At 61.5% G+C, this 24,884-nt stretch overlaps 6 protein-coding genes across 6 annotated transcripts; all 6 read left to right on the forward strand.

Moving 5' to 3' along the window:
- Window positions 1-869: 869 nt before the first annotated feature.
- LMXM_22_0890 (conserved hypothetical protein) lies at window positions 870-1,238 on the forward strand (the record flags this gene model as incomplete). The annotated part of the gene is made up of 1 exon (XM_003875494.1): window positions 870-1,238. The coding sequence occupies one exon, from the start codon at window positions 870-872 to the stop codon at window positions 1,236-1,238; it is 369 nt and encodes a 122-aa protein (XP_003875543.1).
- Window positions 1,239-3,877: 2,639 nt separating this feature from the next.
- On the forward strand, window positions 3,878-6,655 carry LMXM_22_0900 (conserved hypothetical protein; the record flags this gene model as incomplete). The annotated part of the gene is made up of 1 exon (XM_003875495.1): window positions 3,878-6,655. One exon carries the CDS (start codon window positions 3,878-3,880, stop codon window positions 6,653-6,655), a length of 2,778 nt encoding a protein of 925 aa, XP_003875544.1.
- A 1,767-nt stretch (window positions 6,656-8,422) lies between these two features.
- LMXM_22_0910 (conserved hypothetical protein) lies at window positions 8,423-10,090 on the forward strand (the record flags this gene model as incomplete). Its single annotated transcript, XM_003875496.1, has 1 exon — window positions 8,423-10,090. One exon carries the CDS (start codon window positions 8,423-8,425, stop codon window positions 10,088-10,090), a length of 1,668 nt encoding a protein of 555 aa, XP_003875545.1.
- Window positions 10,091-12,299: 2,209 nt separating this feature from the next.
- On the forward strand, window positions 12,300-14,888 carry LMXM_22_0920 (conserved hypothetical protein; the record flags this gene model as incomplete). The annotated part of the gene is made up of 1 exon (XM_003875497.1): window positions 12,300-14,888. One exon carries the CDS (start codon window positions 12,300-12,302, stop codon window positions 14,886-14,888), a length of 2,589 nt encoding a protein of 862 aa, XP_003875546.1.
- Window positions 14,889-16,381: 1,493 nt separating this feature from the next.
- On the forward strand, window positions 16,382-18,550 carry LMXM_22_0930 (conserved hypothetical protein; the record flags this gene model as incomplete). Its single annotated transcript, XM_003875498.1, has 1 exon — window positions 16,382-18,550. One exon carries the CDS (start codon window positions 16,382-16,384, stop codon window positions 18,548-18,550), a length of 2,169 nt encoding a protein of 722 aa, XP_003875547.1.
- Window positions 18,551-20,206: 1,656 nt separating this feature from the next.
- Window positions 20,207-22,411, forward strand: LMXM_22_0940 (conserved hypothetical protein; the record flags this gene model as incomplete). The annotated part of the gene is made up of 1 exon (XM_003875499.1): window positions 20,207-22,411. One exon carries the CDS (start codon window positions 20,207-20,209, stop codon window positions 22,409-22,411), a length of 2,205 nt encoding a protein of 734 aa, XP_003875548.1.
- Between the last annotated feature and the right edge of the window lie 2,473 nt (window positions 22,412-24,884).

The following is a 24,884-nucleotide window of genomic DNA, read 5'->3' on the forward strand; positions in this document are numbered from 1 at the left end:
GGCTCTCTACCCAGGCAAGTGAGGGAGGGGAGGAGTTTCGATGAGCGCACCGCTTCCCCCCTCTCCATCCACTCCTCCCCTCCCCTCCCCAACAAACGAATGTTACGTGAAGGCGAGCGTCGCGCTGTAGCGACTCGGCTCCGTGCGCAGCTTTCAGCGCTGATGAGGATGAGACAAATCGAACTTGTGCGGTACCTCCTCGTCCTCCGCACACACACGTACACACACACACACACACACACATGCAAAGACGCTTGCCGTGTTTGTGTTGTTGCGTCAGTGCTCTGCCTTTCCTCTCGCGTTTTTCATCGCTCCGGCTTCTCCTACCATGAACCTCCCTTCTACCTCTGCTTCACCGATCCAACACCATCACATCCATTCAACGACATATACCGCTCGGGGCTCAGTTTCGTCACTTCCTCTCCGTTGCTGTGTGCTTTGGCGGTTGCATCCTTCACACGCCACACACCACCTCTTCGGTTTTTCTCGCTCTCTCTCCCCCTGTGTCTGTGCGTCTGCCTCCTGCGACTCTGTCCCCGTGCTGGAGCCGTGAGCAAGCACGTGCACGCATCCACTGCCTTCCCCATCTCTCCTGGGCACGCACACGCACACATATAAACCGCTGCTCCTTGTCGGCTATTCCTCGCCCACACCGTCCAGAGGGAACACTCTTGTGCGTTACCGGCTAACGCACACGCCAACACACACACACACACACACACACACACTTCCACGAGGTGGCGCGAGGACTAACAGGTACGCGGGCGCGCCGACGAGAAGAGTCACGCACCGCGACGCAGCCAACGAACAGCAAGGGTATAGCAAGTGAAAAAAAAGCAAACCCCTTTCAGAAGGAGCGACACTGCGTAATGTCGTCCGCGAGCAAGGGGTCCGGTGGAAAGTGGGTGAGCCCCCGCGTGCTGCAGTATAAGCAGCAGCAGGGCCCCACCACTGGTCCGGCGTCGGGTAACGGCGGCGCTGGCAGCAAGATCATGGAGGACAAGGCCATCGCTGCGGCTCGCATCAAGGATAGTCAGAGCAGTCCGGCACCGGAGGTGGAGGTGACAGAGTCGAAGTTCTTTGAGGTGCAAGAGGCGACGGATGCGCTGAGCAACCTCGCGCACAACGCCGAATCATCGACCTACGAGCTGTGCGGGAAGCCGGTGGTGAAGCCGCACCAGAGCGCGGAGGAGTTCCACAAGATGATCATGGAGCAGGTTCAGAAGCAGGTGAAGTAGAAATAAGGGCGGCGTGCGCCGCTGACGACACCGGGCGACACGTCCTCGTGTTCATTTGTTTTATTCTATCTCTGTGTGCGTGTCGCCGGCTGCACGTCGCACACCCCTCACAGTGGCAGACGCGCTCTACATGCTGGCACACTTGCCCACGCCGTTGCGCATTGCACACGTGCTAGCCACAAGCCGTGTGTGCTCTTCAAGGGAGTCGCTGTCGAACTCTTTTCTTTTCACCTTATGGCATGAAAGCTGACCTTCTTCGTGGGCGTGCGTGTTGCTGGATGTGTTGTGGAGGTAGAGAGGGCGTCAGCAGATGCGTGTGGGTGTGGGTGTGGGTGTAGGGGGTCAACGTCATGCTTGCTGAAAGAAAAACAAAATGGAAAGGCTCTATGCAGCGATTTACTGGTGGTTCTGGTGGCGAGAGTTTCTCTCGCATGGCCTCCCCATTGTCGTCCGGTCTTTGCGCGCGCATCGGCATAGATGCGCGCGCCTGTGTGCTCTGTGCTGTTCTCCATCTCTTCCTTCTGTCGGCCTTACTGTACACCTGTTGTTGTGGTTGTGGTTGTTGTGTGTCGTCGTCGTCGTCGTCGTCTGTTTTTTCGTTGATGATGATGTTATTTCTTCTCTTTTCTTCTGTCTTGGCGCGGTGTCGGCGCAGCGTGTAATACGCTGCGCAGGGTCGGGTGTCTGTGCACGCTCGCGTGCGTGTGGCAGTGGCGGTGATCGGGGCGATATGTCTGGTGCGTGAGTAGCCGTAGCGCGCCCCGCTATGCCGTCGTCGTTTTTGTTGTTGTTGTGTGCGTCTCTCTCTCTCTAACCGCGTCCTTTGATCTGACAAGAAACGAAAGGGAAAGGGCGAGGAAACAGCGAGCAACAGGTGGGTAACCCGAAGGGGGAAGAAAAGGGGGTGATGGGTGCACATGGAAGCCGTCTGAGAGAGTGGGTGTTGGCGGCGGTGAGGTACGCGATCCTTATCCGGGCCCCTAATATATATGCGCTCTGGCGCATTGCGTTCGTGAGTGTGTGCCCCTCTCAGCGCTCGGCCACAGCCGGCCCTGACCTTCCTCCCGCTCCGACGGATTTAAAGCGAAGGTAGAAGAACGGAAACCCGACCGATGGTAGCCTGGGAGCCGGTATTACCTTGTCGGCGCATCATCCCGCACGCCTGTCGATCGTTCGTCTTGCAGTAACACCGATCAGCGCCAACTTCCATCGTCCTTCCATCTCCCTCTGCTTTTGGCATGCACGTCTCCCGCTGACGTGATCGGCCACCGGCCAAGGAAACGTATACAGGGTGCCCTGCGCACACCCGCACATCGACAAGCGCACGACGCGTTGCAGCGTCACACGCCTATCCTGGCGCCTTCCTCACTGTCAAGGACGCCCACGGCTTAGCGAAGAGGCCGCCGTTCTTCTCCCAATACTGCTCCTTCAGTCTGCACAGAGTGGGGTGGGGGGATCGACGTCTAGCGTTCCGTCATCCCACCAAACCCCCCTCTCTCACAACACCTTCTCAAGCGACCTCAGCGAGAATATGCTGCGCGCCGTTGGCGGGCTCGTGGCGGCGGCTGCCGTCGGCGCAGCGGCCTACACCACTTATCAGCAAGGGAATGAGCGACTGGTGCAGGAGCAGCTGAAGCTGCTGATGGCGAAGGAGAGAGAGGAGAAAAGAGGGGCGCAGGGAAAAAACAAGGCTGCTGGCCCCCTCTGACGCCCGCCACCTCGCCATCTCTCCGTTGGGGTTTTTCGCACAGGCTTGCCCTTCACCCACACCCACACCCCACCCCGACCCCTCCCTTTGGGCGACACGCAAGCAGAGCAGACCAACACGGAACGTGGCGCAAGGCCGCTAATACGTGAAGGAGCGCGAGGGAGAAGGGGGCGTCTGCGTCCACCTAACCTCATCTCCCAGTCGCACGCCCAGACGGTGCTGGGCGCGGCGGCATGGACGGGCACAGTTCACTCCTGGTATGTCGTGCACCTAAAGACCAACCCCCCTTCTTCCGCGACGAGTTGTTATAGCCTCTCGCTTGCTGTTGCTGTCGGTGGACGCGGAAGCCCACGAGAGAGATTCGTGCGCATCATGCCTCTCGAGCTACAACTGTCGGCATCTCTTCACTCACCACACCACTGTCTCCCTACATCCCTCTCTCCCTCCCCTCCTCCCTCTCCACGCCTCTGCGCCGCAGAGAACAAAGAAGTCGCGAAGCGTGAAGACAGTTCTCGTCGGCGAGGAGAGTGACACACATATACGCGCGCTTGTGAGAGCGAGAAAACGAGAGCGAGCGAGAAACGCTGCCAGCAACAAGTGTATACAGCGGCACGATCCCGCACACGCACGTGTAAGCGTGCTATGTGTGTGCGTGTGTGTGTTGTTGGCGTAGCTGCCCTCTCCGTTCTCGACACAGATCTCTCTCTCTGTCTGTCTGGGTGGCTTACGGCTCGTCTCGTGCGTAAAACCGAGCACCGATAAGCGCCAGGTAATCGTCCCTTTCTTTGCCTCCACGTCAATCATTCGCATACACTCTGGCACCGCCCCGCATCCGCGCGTGCGCCGCGACGTCTCCGCAACCATCACGATCGCCTACAGCAAGCGCCTGGCAACAAAATTAATACGACAGAGGTGACAGGCGCGAGCGGCGATGAGCGACAGCGCTGACGAGTTTACTGGTGGGTCGCAGCCGCCACTCTCTGACCAGGGCGATATGGAGGGACAGGAAGTGCCAGAGGCCATGGCAGCGCCGCCTGCTCAGACCGACCTAGACAGTGCAGAGCATGACTCCGCTGTAGGGCACACAGTCGCTCCTCCGCGGGCCGCTCATCGAGAGGACAGCGTGGCCTACTACGCCCAACTGCACACGGCTGAAGTGGACCTCGCCGTCAACGTCGCGCACGATGTGCGTGTGCGTCCGGCATCCTCCTCTCTCCGCCTCCACAACGGCGACGACGACGACGAATCGCCCGAGTACGAGGAAATATCAACAGAGGGGGGTGAAAATGGCAGCGTCGCCGGCGCTGATAGCGGCAGTCCGTTGAGGGCTGTGCGTGTACCAGAGCATCGCAACTCTGCGACCACCGCAGCGGCAACCCGCCAACCAACTCAAGGCACACAGGTAGACGCTGACGTGGACGTGGCAGAGCAGCATCAGCAATGCGGTGGCGACCATGGCGGTGCTAGTGCTCCTGTTGCCCCTGGCTCAAGCGAGAGTCAAAGAACCGCCGATAATCCCTTGGCTGCCCCGCACGTAGCCAAGCACCAGCCGGCGGCTCCGCCGCCTTGGAGCCTTCTTCCTCAAGCGCCGTATGGAACGGTTGAGGTGACCGTGACCCTGCTTCCGATGAGGGCCGTCACCCGGCTTACCGTACCCGTGCGCTGCCCTAGCGTGTACCGTCCAACGGACGCAGAGGCAGCGGCTGCAGCTGCTTCGGGGCTGAACGGCGGCGCAGGAGACGGCGCAGGGCCGCACTGGATTCTTGTTGTGAAAGATCTCTTCGAAGGCATCGCCGATCATCTCCTTGTCCACCCGCAGTCCATTCGGCTCTTCCACCAACACAAACGCCTGCGCTTCATGGGAACACTCTTCTTGGACTGCGATGTCACAAGTGCCATGGCGGGCCGCAGCGGCGCAGACGACGATGGCGGTGCCGCGAAAGGCAATCTCAACGATCGTGCTGAGCCCATCTGGATCTCTGCCACCTTCCCAGCGGCCGAGGATGTGCACCGCGCCGGTGCTCATGGCACGGCGCTCGCGCGTGACGATACCAATGGCGAGAATGAAGAAGCGCAGGCGTCGCTTACGGCTGTGCCGGAGCATCTCTGCAAACTCGGCCCCGACGATCATGTCGCGCGGTGCATCCGCATCCGGCCGCACAAGTTAGAAGTCCCACCCCACGTCCTCGTCGAAGGACGCAGACAGGGGTACAGCTACGACGAAGTGATCCAACGTATGCAAGCCATTCAAGACGTTCAGCAGCTGCCGGCGTCACACGGGGGAAGCGGTGGCGACGGTGCAGGTGATGGGGTATCCGCGGTGCGGCCGAATTTTGCCATTGTCGCCATCCTTCAAGACGGCCCCGTGGCTCCAGGGAAGGCGTATCTCGGCGGGTACCGTGACAAGCGTCACCCGGAGAATGTGCGGCTGCACGCCGCGACGCAGCTTTACCATCGCGACCTCGACTACTCCCCCTTCGCTGCGACAAAGGGCTCGTCGATTAATCGGTGCACTCGCCAGACGCAGACCCTTGGCATCTCGCGCAGCTGTCAGACACACCGGGAGGCGTGTGTTCAGACGCCGCGCATTGACCTGCTCCTGGATGCGGCGCACGACTTTATCGTCGTGGCGCGGCCGTACTTCACCGCGGCTGAGCTCCAGGCGTTGCGAGTGGAGATGGCGATTATCATTCAGAAGATGTACCGTCAGTGGAAAGCTCGACGCATCCGCGCTGAGCTCGAGGCGGCTGAGGCAGCACGTCAGCACCGCGCCGGGGTGCGCCAGAGTCGGGAGGAGGCACTGCAGATGGCCGTGGAGGACGCCGCAAAGCTGCGCCGCGACGACCCGCGCAGCGCCGCCGACTTTGAGCGCTTGAAGCAGGACATTCTTAACTGGCGCGCCGACGAGGCGGCGCGCATCCAGCGCGACCCGTCGCTGTCGCCGGCTGAGGTCAGGGCGGCGTTGCTGGCGCTCACAGAGACGGAGCTGCAGCTCCTGCAGCAGCTCGACCAGCGTCGTCGCGAAGTCGGAAAGACGCAGCAGGAAAGGCACTTTGTGCAAACACTGAACCGCATGGCCGCCCCCAAGCAATGGGGCACCGTGCACGTGCGCACCCCCGAAACAGAACGTGCTGCCGAGCTGCGCGACTTGTACGAGCGGCTCTGTCTCACCTCTAGCGGCTCTGTTGCAGTGGTAAAGGCCTCTGCATCGCTGTCGATCAAAGCACCAGCCGGCTTTGGCTCCTCGTCGGTGGGGCCGATGGCAGGGAACATTGTGCGCAACCCGGCATTCGCCTCACCGTCGCCATGGGCAAACACGGCAGCTGTCGGGTCTGCACTGGCTGCAACACCGACGATGGACAGTGCCGTTGCTGGCCTGCCGTCGGCAACAGCAGCCCGGCTAGATATCCTCTTGCGCGTCAAGTGGACGGTGCGGGAGTTCAGCGCCAGCTCGCTGCTCACGCAGGAGCTGTGCGAGCTCGTCGATCGTGAGGCGGACCTGCTGCACCGTGGTCGCAAGGAGGCGTCCCTGGCGAGTCTGCGGCAGCGCATCCAGTTCCTGTTTGCGCAGTTCATAGAGGACCCGCAGTACAACCCCATTGCAAAGGAATTCGCCCAGACAGCGCGCGACCGCGTGCGCGTCAAGGCGGCTGAGCTGACGCAAGAAAAGGCGAAGTCCCGGAAAGGGCAGACGACGGCATCCGTCTAGCGAATTAGCAGCACACCAAGGAAGAAAAAGGCCAGCAGCGCATGTAGAAGTCAGGGTGTCGCAGCACGAGGAGCGGGTATGCACGTCTCTCCCCTCCCTGGCGTCGTCACTTCGCCGGTTTGCATCACCAGCGATGTTTCATCCAAGGCATCGGAGGAGAGAGGCAGGTGTCCGCACACGTTCTCCTTTCCCGCATGCGTGCGCGTGTTTCTGCAGTAGCGTGTGATGCTGTTCGTCCCTCTTCATTGTGCGTGTCGCCTGTGAGTCGTTTGCGGCCCCACCATGTATAAAACAGTGGAACAAGGGAGCGCAGGGAAAGCGAAGACTCGAGTGAGGGGGGAGGGAGGTGGGTATTGTGGGTGCCAGCTGAGCTGTGGTCTCTGTTGTGTGCGGCGTCTCGTGTGCCCACTCCGCCCTGCCCTCTTGGCATCCCTTTTTTCTTCGCCCTTTAACCCCCCATCATCATCATAGCGTTCGTGATGCGAGGTCAGTACTGCCGCCGCTATGTTTGCCTCCTCCTCCTCCTCCCTGCCTCTCTCTGGTGGCTTGGCCGCTTTAGGAATCTGTATCTATTCGACGTTGTCTTGTGCGGTTTGATGCTAGAGACGTGCTCGTCGCTGTGGTGAGTGAGGCGGGTGGGTGAGTCACGTCATCGCCCCGTTTTCTCTCTCTTTCCCCCGTCCCTCCTCACCCCCTCCCCCGTCTCTCGTGCGTCGTTGCACACATGATGTGGTGACTATGTAAACAAGCCTCTCACCAACGCAGACGAAACGGACATCAGCCGATGGACACGCAAGGAGGGGGAGGGGAGTCTGCATGTGCGCACGTGTGCGTGTTTTCTGTTTCCGTGTGCGCCATGTACATTCTTGCGCTTCTCTTTTCGTTTTACTCCCCCCACCACACGCACACCCTCATGCCTTTTGCGCGGGTGTGTCTCCCTCCCCCCGCATGCGCTTTCTCCCTCCTGCCCGTCCACTGCGCGAGCCGTTTGTGAGGTGAAACCGGCATACGCAGATGCAGCCGCGCAGCCGCGATGGGGGGTGGTGGTGGTTGCGAAGACGCTAGTGTGTCGGTTAGTGTGGATGTGTGCGTGACGCTCGGCCCTTCTTGTTCTCTCCGCCCTCGCACGCTGTGACGCCCGCAACGAGCCACGCTGGAGTGAAGTAGCGAAACAACGGAAAGACATGCACAGGAGGATTGAGCGCGTGCTCGATACAGTCACGGGCGAACGGGGATGCAATCCGTACAATGCGAATCGAAGAGCGAGCGGGGCACCCCTTATAGGGCACCGATGATGGTCGCATTGCCCCGCCCTCCGCCCCCCTCCCTCCCTTCTCGCTCTTCGCATTTTGGCCACGGCTCAGCTTCCATTCACTCGCGGTGGTTGCGGTCTGTGTCCTTCACGTCCCTCTGAACGACTCGACTCGCTCGCTTTGTTTTCCTTGTCCTCGTGTTTTGGTGTGCGCCTCTCGCTAGCCCGCATTGCTCCCGCCCACGTAATCCTCGTTGATGCACAACACCTTCGCGGTACGACTTCGCCTGCTCTGCGTCAACCACTCTGCGTTGCACGTGCACACCGCACCACCACGCCCTATTTGCGCGCCACTGACCAGCGTGGGAGCACAGCAGCTGCCGCTACTGCAAGCGTTCTCTGCGACACAACGCAAGCAAAACGTCCTTAGAGGACAACACGGAGCGCTACCACACGCCACGCGCCACACGCACCGGCCATTGCGTTTACCCAGTTTACGTCTCACTGTTACCAAGATGAGCTTCGACGGACTGCAAGGGCTGCTTAAGAAGAAGAAACAGGAGCAGCGGCAAGGAGCCTCAGATGGACCGGCTGCAGCGGCGGCGGCAGGTGCTAACGCCTCGGCACACACGCAAGCCCTCTCTGGCAGCGTAACAACGGCCCACAAGAGCGCCGCACCCACTACCACAACACATGCAGTTTCTAGCGGCGGCGGCGGCAGCAGCAGCAGCAGCAATGGTGGATCTGCCAGCACCACCTATGATCCGTATGCAGCCGCTCTGCAGAGTGTGCAAGTCTTGCAGCAGCAACAGCAGCAAGAGCAGCAAGAAGAGCTCAGCAGCAGCACGGCAGGGCAGAAGCGCCCCCGGGAGGATATGGTGCAGGCATCGAAGCTGGTCGGAGCTGTGCACATCTCTAATGGCTCCTCCGCTGCTGAAGCGAGTGACGAGCTCAATGTAAGGTCCGGTGCGTCAGCCAGCACACCACCGACTGCCTCGCTCAACACGCCTGCAGTGCTGTCGATGAAGAGTGACGACGACGTTTTGGCGCAGCGTGAGATGGGCGTTGCAGTGCTTCAGATGTGCCTCACTAAGCTGGAACACTACTGGACCGCGGAGCGAGCGTCAAGCAAGGCTCTGGCGTCTACTGGCCATTCGGTCACGGTCACTGCTCCAGTGCCAGCTGTGTCGCAGCCGCAGCACCAGTCGTCGTCCGCTGGCGCTCTCCTCAGACTGAGTGACGCACTGACCGCGTCGCCGTCTCCCCTTTCTATTCCGCGCGCACTGCGCGACTACCTCTTGGCTCAGTTTGTGGCACCGAATCCTGCCGCCCCGCGTGCGACGGGGCTGCCTGAGATGACGGTGCTGGATCGCGAGTTTGAACTTCTTGCCCAGCTCAAGGCGGAGATGGAGGCAGAGCCGCAGAACGAGGCGGTGGACAGCGCGAGTACCGCCGATACCATAGTGCACGAGGTGCCGGAAGAGCAGCGTCAACTCGCCGAGCTCCTGCGTGCGCTGTGGTACCTCGTCGCGCTGCTCTGGCAGCACACCCTCGATCCGCACCAGCGCAGTGGTCGGTGCTGTGCAGCGTCGACCGCCATGCCGCGAGAAGGGCCGCTTGCACCAGCGCAGCAGGGCTGGTCACCCGCCGTCTACCTTGGCCTTCAAAACGCGCTGCCGGCTGATGTGCGACTTCTGCAGGGCCGCGCCATTGCCGAAGAAGTGGACCGGTGGCGAGCGCTGGCCCGTACCCGGCAGAACGCGCTGGAGCTGCTTTCCTACGTCTGCAGCGACTACGACACCTCTGCTGCGGCGTCGTCGCCATCGACCACGGCCGTAGACTTTATTATTCCGTCCGACCTTCGCAAGAATCTGCACACCATGGTGGTGCGCCACCTGCAGCAGGAGCGTAGCTTCATGGCGGTGCGACAGGACTACGTGGACATCACAATGGGCACAGCAAACTGGAAGCTTGGGCTATTCTCTGGTGGCGAGGTGCACATGCGCCGGTCGATGGAGCGGGTGGAGCGCAACCGGATCGCGCACCTGCTGAACAACGAACACGCGACGCAACTGCTGCAGGCGGTGCGAGAGCTGACCATATTTGTGGAGCACCACGCTCCTGCGAAGGCCTCTCCCTTCTTTTGCCCAGCGTGCGCCACCCCCACCATGGCCGCGTCGTGATCAAGGCGCAGGAGGCCGGGAGGCAGAAGGGTCTCGGCTGCCGCGTCGACCGCGCGCCTGTGTAAGCCTGGGTCTGTGTAACAGAAGCCACACACGCGAACAAGTGAAGTAGCGTCAGCACAGGAGAGGGAGGCAACGAGGCAGCCACCTCGAAGACCTGGCCGCCTTGACTGCGCAGGCTACACGTGTGCGCATAGACACGCATGCCGGAATAGGGAGCCTGTTCTCCATGTCATCACGGTGGCGGACAGCGAGGATCTCTTCATGCTTTTTTTTCTTCCTTTCATGCATAGCAGCTGGCGCGCCAGCTCACTTTGAAGGCAACCGGCTTGTCATAAGGTCACGTGCGTGTCTGACCGGGCTCTGGTCCAACGTAGGATTCGATGGTTCTCGAGTTCACGTGTGACTTCCCCCACTCCATCCCCTCGCCCCACTCTTCTTGCCGCCCATCCCGCTCGCCCTCTCCCCTTCCCTTCTTGTGCACGGCGCTCCCCCTCTCTCAGATCACCATCATCACGCCCTCATCCCATTCCTTCGGGCGCACGCCCTCTCTGACGATGGCCCACCTCCACCGAATCCCCCTCTGTCTGCCTGCCTACACAGAGGTCTAGACACCTCGATCTGCGGCCACCCACACCCTCCCCTCCCCCCTCCTCTCCTCTCCTTTTCCCTACCGAATTCTGGTCCCAATTCTGGTGGTGAAAAGGGGCACCGATGACGTGAAGGGGGGGGGGTGAGGTCAGCGCGATGCATCGCTGCTGATGTCGGTGGTCACGTTGTGGATGGCGCGACGTCAGAGTGACCCCCCGCGAACGGCTTCCTTCCCGGGGAACACATCAACGCACCAAAACAAATTGTGTAAATGTGCGCGCTCTCGCGCTCTCTCGCTTGGGGCGCTTGCCAACGCCTTCGCTGCCTGGCTTGCCTCGATTTTTTTCTCTGTGTGTGCGTGTGTTCCAGCTTTCTGGCACGCTTGCCGCACGTGGGAGGGAGTGCAGCCGGTGTCTCAGGGGGCTGGACGCAGGACGACCCCCCCCTCTCTCCCTCCTCCCGCCTGGTCACATGCACAGATACGTGCGTGATTCGCTTCCCTTTTTATATTTTCTATCTTGGCTAAGAGACGAGCGCAACGGAGCTCAACACGCCTGCGCCAGAATGCGCAGAGGAAGCCAAGCGAAAGCCTACGCTGCGCGTGCTGTGGTTCTTGGCTCCTCTTCCCGCTGCCTCTCCTCCGTGCCCTTTGCGTTGTCTCGTCTTTCGTAAGCGCACGTGCACACGTCTGTGTCTGTAGAGGATGTCCGGTCGTTAACTTGCATCAGCCAACAGCACCGCCGACAGGATGGTGCGGACATGGGCGGTCAAGTGCTGAGGTCGTGGATACGAGCGAACAGCATGGCAGCAGGTCCATTGGAACAAGGAGGGAAGGGATCGTTGCTGGCGGCGGAATGTCGTTCATTGGCGAGAGCGGTCCTCATGAAAAGTAAAGGGAAGGCCAAGGAGGACGGTGAAGGTCATCGGATGGGGCGAGGGGGCGGGGGTAACCGGGAGTTTGGCGGGGTTGAGGGTCAGGGAGTGGATCGAATTAGAGGCCACACATACGTGTGTGTGCCCCCATACGATCATACGGGGAAGGACGAGAGAGGGAGAGAGAAAGAGGGTCGTAGAGGGCCCATGCGCGCTTGTCTCGGCGTGTGCGCCGGTGGTGTCACTGGGCACTGGCAACGTCCTCGCTCTGGCTCTCTCCTCGTCCGCTGCCTCTCGTTTCCTTTGCCGTCTTCTGATGGGGCGGGCGGATACGAACGCCTTGCCAGTTTTCACTGCTGCTCTCCATCGAACGGCCACGCCAAGGTGGAAGAGAGGCACGAGCACGCGCTAAGCCGCACGGCTCGCATCGCATCAGGTTCCGGATGTTCTCTGGGGCCCTGTGGCCGTGCTCTCGCTGTCTTCTCTTCGCGCGTGCGCTTGTGTGCCTCTCCTTCGCTTGCTTCGCGCGGCCACCCCCCCCCCCACTCTCGACGCGTGCTCTTATCAATGGGTTCTCCTACATGCTTCTTCTCCCCCTGCAACCCCCCACCCCCTCTTCCCTACTGCACGTGTGTGCATCTCACCCCAGTTCACACACTAGGAGATCTCCAAACAGAGAGGGAGCTCCTGCATTCATCTGCCGGTCGGCCATTGGCAACCGAAGTGCGGGGTATGCGTGCCTGCGATGCCGCGTATTCGGCGTGCGCTCATCCTCTCCGCCTGCGTGGCAGCCGACGTGAGCGCCGTCCTGTACCTTTCCTTTTCGGACCAGACGTCCGCTGCGCCACCGTCGCGTCTCCCACTCTATGCCACGGGCCGCTCGGCGTCCGGCTTCCACAGCGACAGCAGTAGCCACAGCGCAGCCGAGGGGGATGCCGTGGACGTTGCCGACAGGCAGGCGAGAGTGGCTTCTGTGACGGAAGCTCTTTCATCCCTCTACAGGTGTGTGTGTGAGCAGCTAGACATGTCAGCGCGAGCGCTGATGGAAGGGACGGCGACGGCAGCGGCGGTAGTAGCCGCAGGCGCACATGCGGTTGCCAACTCCACCGCAGCGGAGCTCTCACATCGTTGGCCGGTTTGCAGGGACGACACCGTTGTCCAGTGTGCCGGTCGTCATCTTAGTGGCGCCACCGGGGCGGACAAGCATGCTGCCGATTGTTCCACTGACGCGGAAGTGCCGTTATCTGTGTCCACGCAGTCGGTCCTCAGCGAGAGGACCGCGGTGTTTCGCGCGGCACCGCACAAGCTGAAGGATCGCTTCCTGCACTACGCCAAGCGCGACCCGGCAACAGGGGAGTTTGTTCTTAGCCTCGAGGGATTTGTACGCTGCATGGTCTTATTGCCTGACGATGGCGACACTGACGCAGGGTGGCGTGGCGCGGGCTCTGTCTCCGCAAGCGACAGTGGTGCGGTGTCACACAAGGGCCCCTCGACGACTTTCCCTGACACGGCTGAGACCGCTGTCGACACTTTCTGCGCGGAGGCTATCAGCGGCCGAGGCCAGCCACGGTGTCACTCGTCCTGGCTGCAGCAGCTACCTCCAGCTGTGCAGCAGCGCTGCGTGCAGCTCTTCCACTGGGTCGACCTCAACGGAAACAACTTCATCGGGTATGCTGAGTTCGTGGTGCTCTTCACCTTTCTGTCCACCCCGCAGCAAACCCTCCAGCGCGCCTTCAGCGTCTTCGACTTGGAAGGCAAGAGCCGCCTGAGCGAGTGGGAGTTTTGCCACCTCCTGAACACAATCATGGTGGATCCGGCGGTGCAGGTGCGCTACGCCGGATCCACCGCGAGCGGCGCTGATGGCAGTGGAGGGGCCGACGCAGCGGCCTCGCCCTCCTCAGCGTTCCACTCGGCAACACCTCAGGCCACTACCACAGCAAAGGCGTCGCACTTGGCCCCATGCGCCCCACCGACCCCCGAGGCAGCCACGGCGGCGGTCGCTTCGGCGCCCCGCCCATCCACTGCGAGACGCGCAGGTACGTCGTGGCGCAGTGAGCAGGAGTGGCGGAGACACAAGGATTGCCTGAATTTCGAGATTTCATCGGAGCTGATGCAGCCATTGCTCTTTGGTCCTTTGCCACTGCCAGTCGACGCCCTACCTGGATCGACGAAGTATGACCCCGAACCCGTTCTCGACGGCGGGTTGTTGCCCTCGCCGCGCGCTGTCTCGCAGCTGCCAGAGGTCAGGCACTCGACCTGGTGGCGAAAGTGGGGTGACACTTGGCGCAGCCTTCTCAGCAAGGGGTGGACACCCTACCCGTCCTGTGCACCAGCCAGCTGCGACTCTGCGTGCAGCGCCCTCGCTGTTGCCTCTGCTACTGCGCCGGCCGCCATCACTGCCACTGCGGCTCCATCACACGTGTCTCAGGTACAGTTGGCGGCGGCGGAGGATTCGCTGCTGCATATGGTCTCGTATCCCACCCTACTGTACCGACTGGACTACCTGCGTTGGCAGCTGCGTGCCATCGAGTTCGGTTTTTGCGACCCGGCCAACACCGGCGCCATTTCTATGGACGACTGCCGTCGCCTCCTCCGCGGGGACGTCCGAAGGACCGTCAAAGCGGAGCATCCAGGGCTGCAGCAGCGACAGCAACAGGGTGACGAAACTGCCGTGACGTGGCAATTTTATCAGAAGATATTCGACGTGATGCGAGAGTCCGATAGGATTTTGGCGGCCCTGCGTCTCGCCTTAGACGCCATGCCGCCGGTGCCCAAGGAGATGCTGCGAGGTGGTGCCATCCCCGACGAAGCGCTGGAGGCAGCCACACAGGCGATTCCGGCAATGGTGAGGCTGGGCGTCCTGCGTTACACGTCTAGAGCCGCCGAGGGGGGTGCGGCTGTCGATGTGGCGCCACTGCCAGCCACAGCAGAAGTAGCGGTCTCGCAGGATGATGGTCGCAATGTCGCCGATCGTAGCCCCTTTAGTCCAGCGGACGCTACGACGGCGGATGCAGCGGGGGACAACCGCGCGGGCGAGGGGCGTGCGGCTGCCCGTTATTTGAGTGCGTCGCTGGTGCGGCCCACGGCGCTCACGTGGAATCAAGTCGACCGCGTGCTCATGATCCTCGGCACGGTGACGCAGCTGAGCGAGGCTGAGCGGCGGCTTTTTCGTGTGCTGTTAGACGACGACGGCTCTGACTCACTGTCGCCCGCCGAGTTCGCGCGACTATGTTCGCTGAAGGAGGCGTTTTTTGCCCAGCAGCTGCCCCGCTTTGACGAGCCGAAGCGAAGTGCCGTCCAGCAGTTTTTCCACTGCATGCAACAGGTCGAGTGAGAGGTTATCCGTGGCTGGGGTGCGCTGTATCTGTCGGCGTGTCCATGTAGCATGAGCCCGCCGCAAAGACGCGTGGGCATGCTGTTGTGCTCGGTGCCTCTGAGTGGGAGGGGCAGCGGCTTTTCGGTGTGTGTGTGCGCGTATTGCGGTGACAGCGCGTGCTCATCATCGCTGCCGCACGCAACGATTCTCCGACTCTCGGCACGGCAGCGGGAGGGGAGGAGAGGGTGGGGTGGCTTAGGCCTCTAAGGAGGGTGTCCGGGACTGGGGGCGACACATGCGAGAGAGAGAGGGGGAATGTAAAGCGCTGAGGTAGACGCTGGAAGAGGGGTGAGAGCTGCCGTCCCCCGACGCCTCTCTCTCGTCATAAACCCACCCTCAAAGCATAAGAAAGGATGTTCTGTGCGTGTGTGTGTATCCTGCAGGGGGGTCTTGCGTGCTTGCACAATGTGCGGAGATTGCGCGCGTCGTTCGCACAACGATCGAGCGGCACGCATGAGGGCGCCAAGCCCTCTTCCCCCTCGTGCATCTAAGCACGGTCGCGTTGTTCATGCATCGGCGGCGATGAAGAGCGCCCTCACGCACATCTTCGCCATGTGCCCCCGCTTTCTGTCGACCCCCTACTCTTGGATTGCCTTCATCGACTCACTTTCTCACCCTACATGTGTGCATGTGTGCGCCTGTTATGGGCGGGCAAGCGGTGCCGTGGCCGCTCCTCTGATCTCCTCGCATGCGTGTGGCTAGCCAAAAGGAAAGTGACGCTGCAAAGTGCGCCAACCCCACCCCACCCCCCCCCCCTGCCGACACTCCCCCACCGCCGCCCCATGCACACACACACGTACGCAAACCGCACCAGCACGCAGCAAGGTAGACCACCGGCGAAAACGAGATCTCCCCCTTCTTCCACCCCCTCCACACGCCCAAAAGACGCAAACATCGAGCAGATACCACGGTGACGGGCGGGAGCTGGACGCTGTGCGTGCGTGGGTGCATACACGGGCCTGCCTTTGGTGCCGCTTCTGCGCAAACAGGACGGAATATTCACGGCGTGATAAAGGACGTCTTCCCTAGGTCTACACAGCTCTGTTACTCCCCCCCCCGCTGAGGCGCTCGTCACACACGACCACGCAACCGGCATTCACCGCCTCAACTCTCTATGTGGGCGCGTGTGTATCTCGCCCTCCTTCACCACCACCATCACCGCCGCCTGCGTGTGGCGCCAAGTGAAGCGCATTGATCGCAGGGCTCGGCGCTGAAGCGCGCGAGTGAAAGTCGAACCGAAAAGGGTGTGCCCCCCTCACCGGTGTCTTCGTGCGTGCGCATACGGTAGTGCGCTCTGTCCGACGACGAGGCGCGGCTTGAGCGGAACCAGCCGCGCGCGACGGCCCCTCCCCTCCTCGATCGCGCAGTCGGGTGCATTTTGCTTTTCATAATAACCGAGAAGCACGCACACACCGTGTCTTTCCTTATTACCGTGGCAGCGAAGAGAAAACATGGCGAGCCCCGGCACCATCAGCGATGCCGCGGATGCATTCAGCTCCGTGTCACCCGCTCACATGCCGGGCCGCATTGGCAGCTATGCAGTGCAGTACCTCTCAAAATATATTGACCCCCTCGTGCAGTCAGTCCCGGTAACGTTCGTGTACGTTCTTCTCATCGCGTATCCCCTTTTCATTGGGCTGCTGCGGGTTCTGCGGCCGCTCTTGGAGAGCTGGATCATGGGAAGCAGTGTGACCCTCGGCACGGCTGCAGGGCTGTCATCATACATCCAGCGTAACATCATCGTCCAGCTGCCGCCGTTCCTTTTCGTCGACGTGCCCAACCACAACGTTCTGCTGCAGAACGCGGTGCTCCTGTATGTGTGCCACCACCTCTGGCGCCAGAAGCCACTGCCGTCGCGTTTCTTCTACCAAAACACCCACGTGGTTGCGTTGCTCGATCCTTATCGCCCATGGAACGCTTACGTGAAGGTTGGGTCGCCGTTCTACGTTGGACCGAGTAAGACCAACAGGAGCAACCCAGCGGACGTCCTCACAGAGACGCAGCTCGAGCGCCTTCGCCTGATGAAGCTACCGCACAAGTCGTGGACTCCTGCGATGTCGGACGACGTCGAGCTCTATTTCAAAGAAGAGTCGCTGACCGTAGCTCACTACAGCATTCCTTGGACACGCCGCACACTGTCGTTGCGCTGCCGCGCCGCGCCTGGATCTGCAGCGAAGCTGGACGAATTCGTGCAGCGTGCGCTGGAGGTGTTCGCGGAGGGGGCACCGGGCAAGGAGGACGATGCGCTGCGGTGGTTCTTCGCGTACGGTGGCGAGTCTAAGGACAAGGTGTTCTTCAATCAATACGTGCTGCGCAGCAACAAGGGCTTCGACACGCTATTCTTCCCGCAGCGCGACGCGACGCTGACGCTGATCAATCAATTTATGCAGCGGCGCGGCCGGTTTGCCGTGGAGGGGTTCCCGCAGAGGCTGGGGTTCCTCGTGTACGGGCCGCCGGGGACGGGGCGGCACGCGTTCGTGAAGGCGCTCGCGGCGCACACGGGGCGGCACATCGTGTCTGTGCCGCTGTCGAAGCTGCGCACGAACCAGCAGCTGTACGACATCATCTTTGTGCGCGAGTTCCAGTCGGAGGAGGGGGACAGCGTGCAGAAGCTGCGCATGGAGGACGTGATCTTCCTGTTCGACGACGTGGACGCGGCGGACCCTGTTGTGTGCGCCCGTGCTGCGCGCCGCGTGGTGCAGCGCCGCGCTGCTGCTCGGCTGACTGCGCGCGCGGGGTGGCGCGAGGCCCCGCTGACGAACTGCGTGATCGAGATGGACACGTTGTCGTCGCGGCAGGTGATGCGCGTGGAGGACAACACGCTGCCGCTTGCGCTTCTGATGCAGATTATGGGTGGCGACACATCGAAGAATGACGGCGCGCCAGCGGCGGACCGCGGTGGCGGCAGGAGCAAGGGCGGGCGGCGGCAGAAGATGGGGGCGGAGACTGCTGCTGGTGCTGCTGCGGCGGCGGCGGCATGTGAAGCGGGTGCGAAGGTTGCTGGCGGGCATCTGTTCGGGATGAACGACGTGTTGCTCGGGGATAGTAAGGACAAGCTGAACCTTTCGGGACTGCTGAACGTGCTGGACGGCGTGGTGGACATGCCTGGGCGGATGGTTGTGATGATCACGGAGCACCCGGAGTGGCTCGACCCTGCGCTGATCCGGCCGGGGCGCTTCAGCGTGCGACTGCGGTTGGACTACATGGAGATGGAGGCGCTTGTGCAGATGCTGGGGCTGTACTACGGCGACGTGGCGCACTCGCGGCGCGGCAGCGATGCTGGTGCCGATGGCCGTGCTGTGGGTGCGGGCGTGGGCGGCAGTGTGGAGGCGGCTCACGCGGCGCAGCACCCTGCGGCTGGTGCTGCCGCTGGGTGTGCGGTGCACCGCGAGCTGAGCGAGGCGCAGGTGGCGCGTGTGCGTGACGTTGTTGCTGCGCTGGAGGCGGAGGCTGCTGCTGCGCGCGAGGCGGGCACGGATGGCAGCAGCGGCAGCGGCGAGAGCAAGTACCGCTTCCAGGTGACGCCATGCGAGGTGGAGATGCTGTGCATGGAGCAGGACGACCTGGAGGGCTTCCTGACCCAGCTGGCTGGCCTGGTGCGTGGGACAGTGTCGTTGTGAGGGGCGCATGCGTGTGTGCCTGCAGCACGGGGCGAAGCTCCTCGTTGCGGTCGCCACGGCTACCGCTCCGGGCCTTTGGGCGAGGCTGCTTTCCTGTGCCCCCATCCCTCCCCCCTGGCAGCCCTCCGCCAGTGCATCGCCCCCCCTCACTTACCTCTCCCCCTCTCCATCGCTTCTTCTTCCTCCGCGCGTCTGCTCAATGCGGGCCGATGCCCGTCCCTCTCGGCTTTGGCCTCGCCGCCGCCATTTTGCAGTTGTCGGTGTTTCCCGTGGCTCGCTGCGGGGCATTCCTCGTTTTACGCGTGCGCACGTGCGTACAGATGGTGCTGTGTCTGTCTCTGTCTCTGTGCGCAGGTGTATGCAGATGTCGATGTATGTGTGTGTGTGTATATGGGCGGCCCATGCTTCTAAGGAGTGGGTGTTCATGTGCGCACCGCCCGGACTCTCGACTGAGTTCACCATTCTTTATTGTGCATGAGCTGGTGTCCGTTGCCATCGATCGCGGTGCGCTCTTCTTGGGACGCAGCAGTGCGAGGAAATAGCGGGAGAGTGATGTGGTGTGGCGGTGGTGGGGAGGGGGAGGGTGCACGTCCGAGTTTTCCGGTTCACCAGTGATGGCGAGATGATTGTTCTTCGTGTCAGGGCCGCGTCTGGTTTTCGGTTTTATCTGCGGAACAGCCGTAGTGGCCTCATGCCCCTCCCCCTTTTCTCACTATTGTTGTTGTCCGTGCCCTTCCAGGAAGCCCACCGCCCAGCCGACCTCTCTGCCCCGCCCCGCTCTCTCCCCCTTCATGCCTCCGCCCGGTGAGACGCGAAGCTGGAAGAGCGGGTGACTGCGCACTCTCGCCGATACACAGAGGCACAGGCGCAGACACGTATGTCGGCTCTTGCCCAGAAAAGATGCGCGCGATGCCTACCGGTGTTGGGCCCTCTTGGTGTGTAGGCGGCTCGATCACACCCAAACGCACACACGCCACCCCACAGAAGTCAGACCGACTGAGCCGAGTACGCGGACATGCACAATGGCCTCGGCTAAACTGCCCTCTCTGGCCCCGCTGGCGAAAGGAAACGTAGTACACAGCAATGGGCGCAGACGCTCGCGTACGGTTTCCAGGTGACTCGATGCGGAGAGGCGAGAAGGGAGAGAACAGCCGGCAGTACGCGGCGACAGAGGGGGCCACGGGTGGGTGCATCCGTAGCATGCCCACCTCGCTCACTTGCCATGTTCTCTGGAGTGGTCTACTTTCTCCCACGCGCTGCTGTTTGATTTTTTTTTCGGGCTCCGACTGGAGCACGTCGGCCATCACACAGACACAGACACACAGAGACACACACGCCGTTTGCGCTCCCCGTGCACTCGTCCTGTGTCGCCTCCCTCCCGCTCTTCTTTCGCGGCCTCCATCCTCGTCTCCCCCCTTCTCCTCCTCCTCCTCCTCGTACACACATGTGCCCACCCACCGATACGCACACACATCCTCGCATGTGTGCGCTGGAGGCCCCAGTCGAACGCGGTGGCTGTAAGAAGCGACCGGACTACCGAGTCTATTGCTTTTGTGTCTGTGTCTCTCCCCTCACCCCTGCCTCGCTTTGCGGACCTGACCTCTACCACCTACCACCAACTCCACCGCCCGGCGTGGTTCACGCTGCACCGAAAAAATGAACACCACTGGTGCCACGGGTGCGTCGATGATGTCTGTGGCGAGCGTCAACAGCAGCGTAATGAGCGACAACAAGAGTTACGAGGGTGCCGTCGGCCTGCTCAACGGTGAAACACACGAGCAGCTGCGGCAGCTAGCGCCGCTGATCCACACAACCTTGTCGGCCTTTGTGGCCGCGCTGGAGTACTGGCTCCCGTTTCCGCCGGAGTGGCTGCTGCTGCTGGGCCCGTTTGTAGTAGGCTTCGTGCAAGCGGTGTGGCCAAAGCTGTCGCTGCGGATGTCGGTCTGGTACAGCGGTGTTGGACGGTGCTACGCTTCCCGGGTGCTGGTGCACGAGGCACCTATGAACTTGTATGATGAGGTGAACAGCTTGAATGAGCTGATGTTCAACGCCGTTCTTCTTTACGTATGCGGAACGCTGTGGCGTCAGAAGCCACTGCCAGAGTCGCGGCTGATCGGCTTGCAGATGCGCGTGATACTCATGGACCCGTACCGCTGCTACAGCTCCTCCGACTACAGCTCGCCCTTCCGAATCGCCCACGAGGAGAACGATGCAGACGAAAGGCAGAACCTGAAAACAGAGACTGTGTCCCGGCTGCGCGTGGTGAAGGTGCCACTCGGCATGTACCTGCCCGTGCAGGTGGACGACATCGAGCTGTGCTACACGGAGGAGTCTTTTCACAAAAGCAGCTGCCGAGATCAATGGACGCGGCACAACCTGACGCTTCGGTGCAAAAATTCGACGGATGCCGGTACGAAGCTGGACGAATTCGTGCAGCGTGCGCTGGAGGTGTTCGCGGAGGGGGCACCGGGCAAGGAGGACGATGCGCTGCGGTGGTTCTTCGCGTACGGCGGCGAGTCTAAGGACAAGGTGTTCTTCAATCAATACGTGCTGCGCAGCAACAAGGGCTTCGACACGCTATTCTTCCCGCAGCGCGACGCGACGCTGACGCTGATCAATCAATTTATGCAGCGGCGCGGCCGGTTTGCCGTGGAGGGGTTCCCGCAGAGGCTGGGGTTCCTCGTGTACGGGCCGCCGGGGACGGGGCGGCACGCGTTCGTGAAGGCGCTCGCGGCGCACACGGGGCGGCACATCGTGTCTGTGCCGCTGTCGAAGCTGCGCACGAACCAGCAGCTGTACGACATCATCTTTGTGCGCGAGTTCCAGTCGGAGGAGGGGGACAGCGTGCAGAAGCTGCGCATGGAGGACGTGATCTTCCTGTTCGACGACGTGGACGCGGCGGACCCTGTTGTGTGCGCCCGTGCTGCGCGCCGCGTGGTGCAGCGCCGCGCTGCTGCTCGGCTGACTGCGCGCGCGGGGTGGCGCGAGGCCCCGCTGACGAACTGCGTGATCGAGATGGACACGTTGTCGTCGCGGCAGGTGATGCGCGTGGAGGACAACACGCTGCCGCTTGCGCTTCTGATGCAGATTATGGGTGGCGACACATCGAAGAATGACGGCGCGCCAGCGGCGGACCGCGGTGGCGGCAGGAGCAAGGGCGGGCGGCGGCAGAAGATGGGGGCGGAGACTGCTGCTGGTGCTGCTGCGGCGGCGGCGGCATGTGAAGCGGGTGCGAAGGTTGCTGGCGGGCATCTGTTCGGGATGAACGACGTGTTGCTCGGGGATAGTAAGGACAAGCTGAACCTTTCGGGACTGCTGAACGTGCTGGACGGCGTGGTGGACATGCCTGGGCGGATGGTTGTGATGATCACGGAGCACCCGGAGTGGCTCGACCCTGCGCTGATCCGGCCGGGGCGCTTCAGCGTGCGACTGCGGTTGGACTACATGGAGATGGAGGCGCTTGTGCAGATGCTGGGGCTGTACTACGGCGACGTGGCGCACTCGCGGCGCGGCAGCGATGCTGGTGCCGATGGCCGTGCTGTGGGTGCGGGCGTGGGCGGCAGTGTGGAGGCGGCTCACGCGGCGCAGCACCCTGCGGCTGGTGCTGCCGCTGGGTGTGCGGTGCACCGCGAGCTGAGCGAGGCGCAGGTGGCGCGTGTGCGTGACGTTGTTGCTGCGCTGGAGGCGGAGGCTGCTGCTGCGCGCGAGGCGGGCACGGATGGCAGCAGCGGCAGCGGCGAGAGCAAGTACCGCTTCCAGGTGACGCCATGCGAGGTGGAGATGCTGTGCATGGAGCAGGACGACCTGGAGGGCTTCCTGACCCAGCTGGCTGGCCTGGTGCGTGGGACAGTGTCGTTGTGAGGGGCGCATGCGTGTGTGCCTGCAGCACGGGGCGAAGCTCCTCGTTGCGGTCGCCACGGCTACCGCTCCGGGCCTTTGGGCGAGGCTGCTTTCCTGTGCCCCCATCCCTCCCCCCTGGCAGCCCTCCGCCAGTGCATCGCCCCCCCCCCTCACTCACCTCTCCCCCTCTCCATCGCTTCTTCTTCCTCCGCGCGTCTGCTCAATGCGGGCCGATGCCCGTCCCTCTCGGCTTTGGCCTCGCCGCCGCCATTTTGCAGTTGTCGGTGTTTCCCGTGGCTCGCTGCGGGGCATTCCTCGTTTTACGCGTGCGCACGTGCGTACAGATGGTGCTGTGTCTGTCTCTGTCTCTGTGCGCAGGTGTATGCAGATGTCGGTGTATGTGTGTGTGTATATGGGCGACCCATCGGGACGATGTGATTATTCTGCTCTCTGGTATGTCTTTGTTCGGTTGTTGTTGTGGTTGGGGCCATCAGCGTAGGCCTCCGTGATGCCCCGTTGTGGGAGGAATGAAGTGGTACTGTTCACCAGCGACAGGTACACACAGAAACAAAGACACAAGTAGGGTGGTAGGTGCACAAGAGTGTTTTGGGAGGGATGGGAAAGGCCACGATTGAGCTCTGTCGAAACGGAGGACGATGGACAGAAGGCACATCAAGAGGGAAGGAGGATGGCGTGAAGGAGAGCTTCTACCCTTACGTTCGCAAGCCCACGCAGAGGAGCCCACGCACGCACGCAGACACGCAACGGCTCGCTGCCAGGGCTCTGGGGGAAGGTGGGCGGGGAATTGGCGAAGTGGTGGACATGCGTTGTTGTCGTGGGCATATATACGTTTCTGCCCCTCATCACATCGGTGGTCGTGGGTGCGCGCGTGCCGCCGCGTGTGTGCGTGGAAGGTACGATGTTGTTTCGTGAGTGCGTTTGCCGTTGTACTTTCCCACTTTTCCCTGCCTGTCCTTGCACGCAATATCTGCACCTCTCCCCTGCTCGGTTTATCCGCTTCCCCATCGTGTACCCTTCGCACTCGTACACACACACACACACACACACACACCTACAACACGCGGGAACATCCCTCGCACTCTCGTATTTGAGCACCTAATACATATATACACAGATATATATATATATATATAGCACGCGGCCACCTCGCCTGGTCTGCCTTCTCCATCTTCCAAACTTTCTTTTTTCTGTCCTTATCTGCGAAGCTACGTCAACGAGAGGTCAACGGACAGGGATAGAGTGCAGCACAGCCACCACGACGGCACAACGGCAAAGGAAAGGGAAAGCGTTGCCCGTCTTCTGCTCACCGCCTGCCTTTTCCTCTCTCCTACCTACCATTACCCCCCACCCCACCCCACCCACCCATCCCCTTCCCCCTCTCTCCACCCCTCGCTCCCCCCAAACCCCCAAGGGGGAGGCCTTACCACCCACTACCCCTCCTCACCGGCTATTTCATCTCTGTTTTATATATTTTTTTTTCGGCATCGCACATTGTGTGTGTATGTTCGCGTGTGCTTTGTCCCATTGATTCGGCTCGTCCTTCCTTGGCTGCTCGTGTTTACCCCTTGTTTTGTCCCTCCCCCTCCCCTCCCCCCTACCTACCCCTTCTCTCCTTGTTTCTCTTGCCTCTGCGTGTGTGTGTGTGTGTGTGTGTGCCTTGTGGTCGCCTCGCTTCCGGATACGACATCGCACACGCAGACACACGCGCAGGCAAAGAGAGGGAGAGAGGGACGATATTTCCTTCGTTGTTGTTTGCTGGTCTTTCCACGTGGTCGTCATCGTGCTTGTTCGTGATTTCTTTTTTTTTTGGTGGCTCCCGGTCTCTCGTCTCCCCTTCCCCTTCTGTGCGGCGTGTAATTTGTGCCTCGAGGGAAGTATATTCTCTCACAGGCTGTCGATGCATGTATGTGGGCACGTGTGTATGCATGCATACGTCTATGCCCACACGAGCACACTCCTCTCTCTCTATCTGTCTGTCCACCTGGCGCGCGCGCGTTGTACGCGAATAATGCGGGTGTGGCCATCACACACACACACACACACATCATCCACTCTCCGCTCCCTCCCATCACCTTCGCAAGCAGTCGCGGATCTTGTCCGATAACGAATAGGGCAACGAATACCGAGGCGCACGCACGCCACAGAGGACGACGACACGCAGAGAGGCACGCAGACTTGAGAGTTGGCGGAGCAGTACGCAGCAGCCATTAGAACAAGTCTCGAGACGAGCCGCTGATTGCCTCGCACGCTTGTCTCCCACCTCTCTCGCATATATATATATATATATATATTTATTTATTTATTTATTATTTCGTTGCTTTACCGTGCGCACGTGTGTTTCGTGCTGCTTGTGTCTTTTCTTTTCCCGTCTCTCCCCATTGTGTTGTCAGCCGCTTTGTGAGTGCTGTTCGTGACCACTAGGTAGAAGCGAACCACACGCACGTGTCGTGGGTGTGGGTGTGCGAGCGAGTGC

The sequence above is a fragment of the Leishmania mexicana genome, chromosome 22, assembly GCF_000234665.1.
Source record: "Leishmania mexicana MHOM/GT/2001/U1103 complete genome, chromosome 22".
Lineage (NCBI taxonomy): Eukaryota > Euglenozoa > Kinetoplastea > Trypanosomatida > Trypanosomatidae > Leishmania > Leishmania mexicana.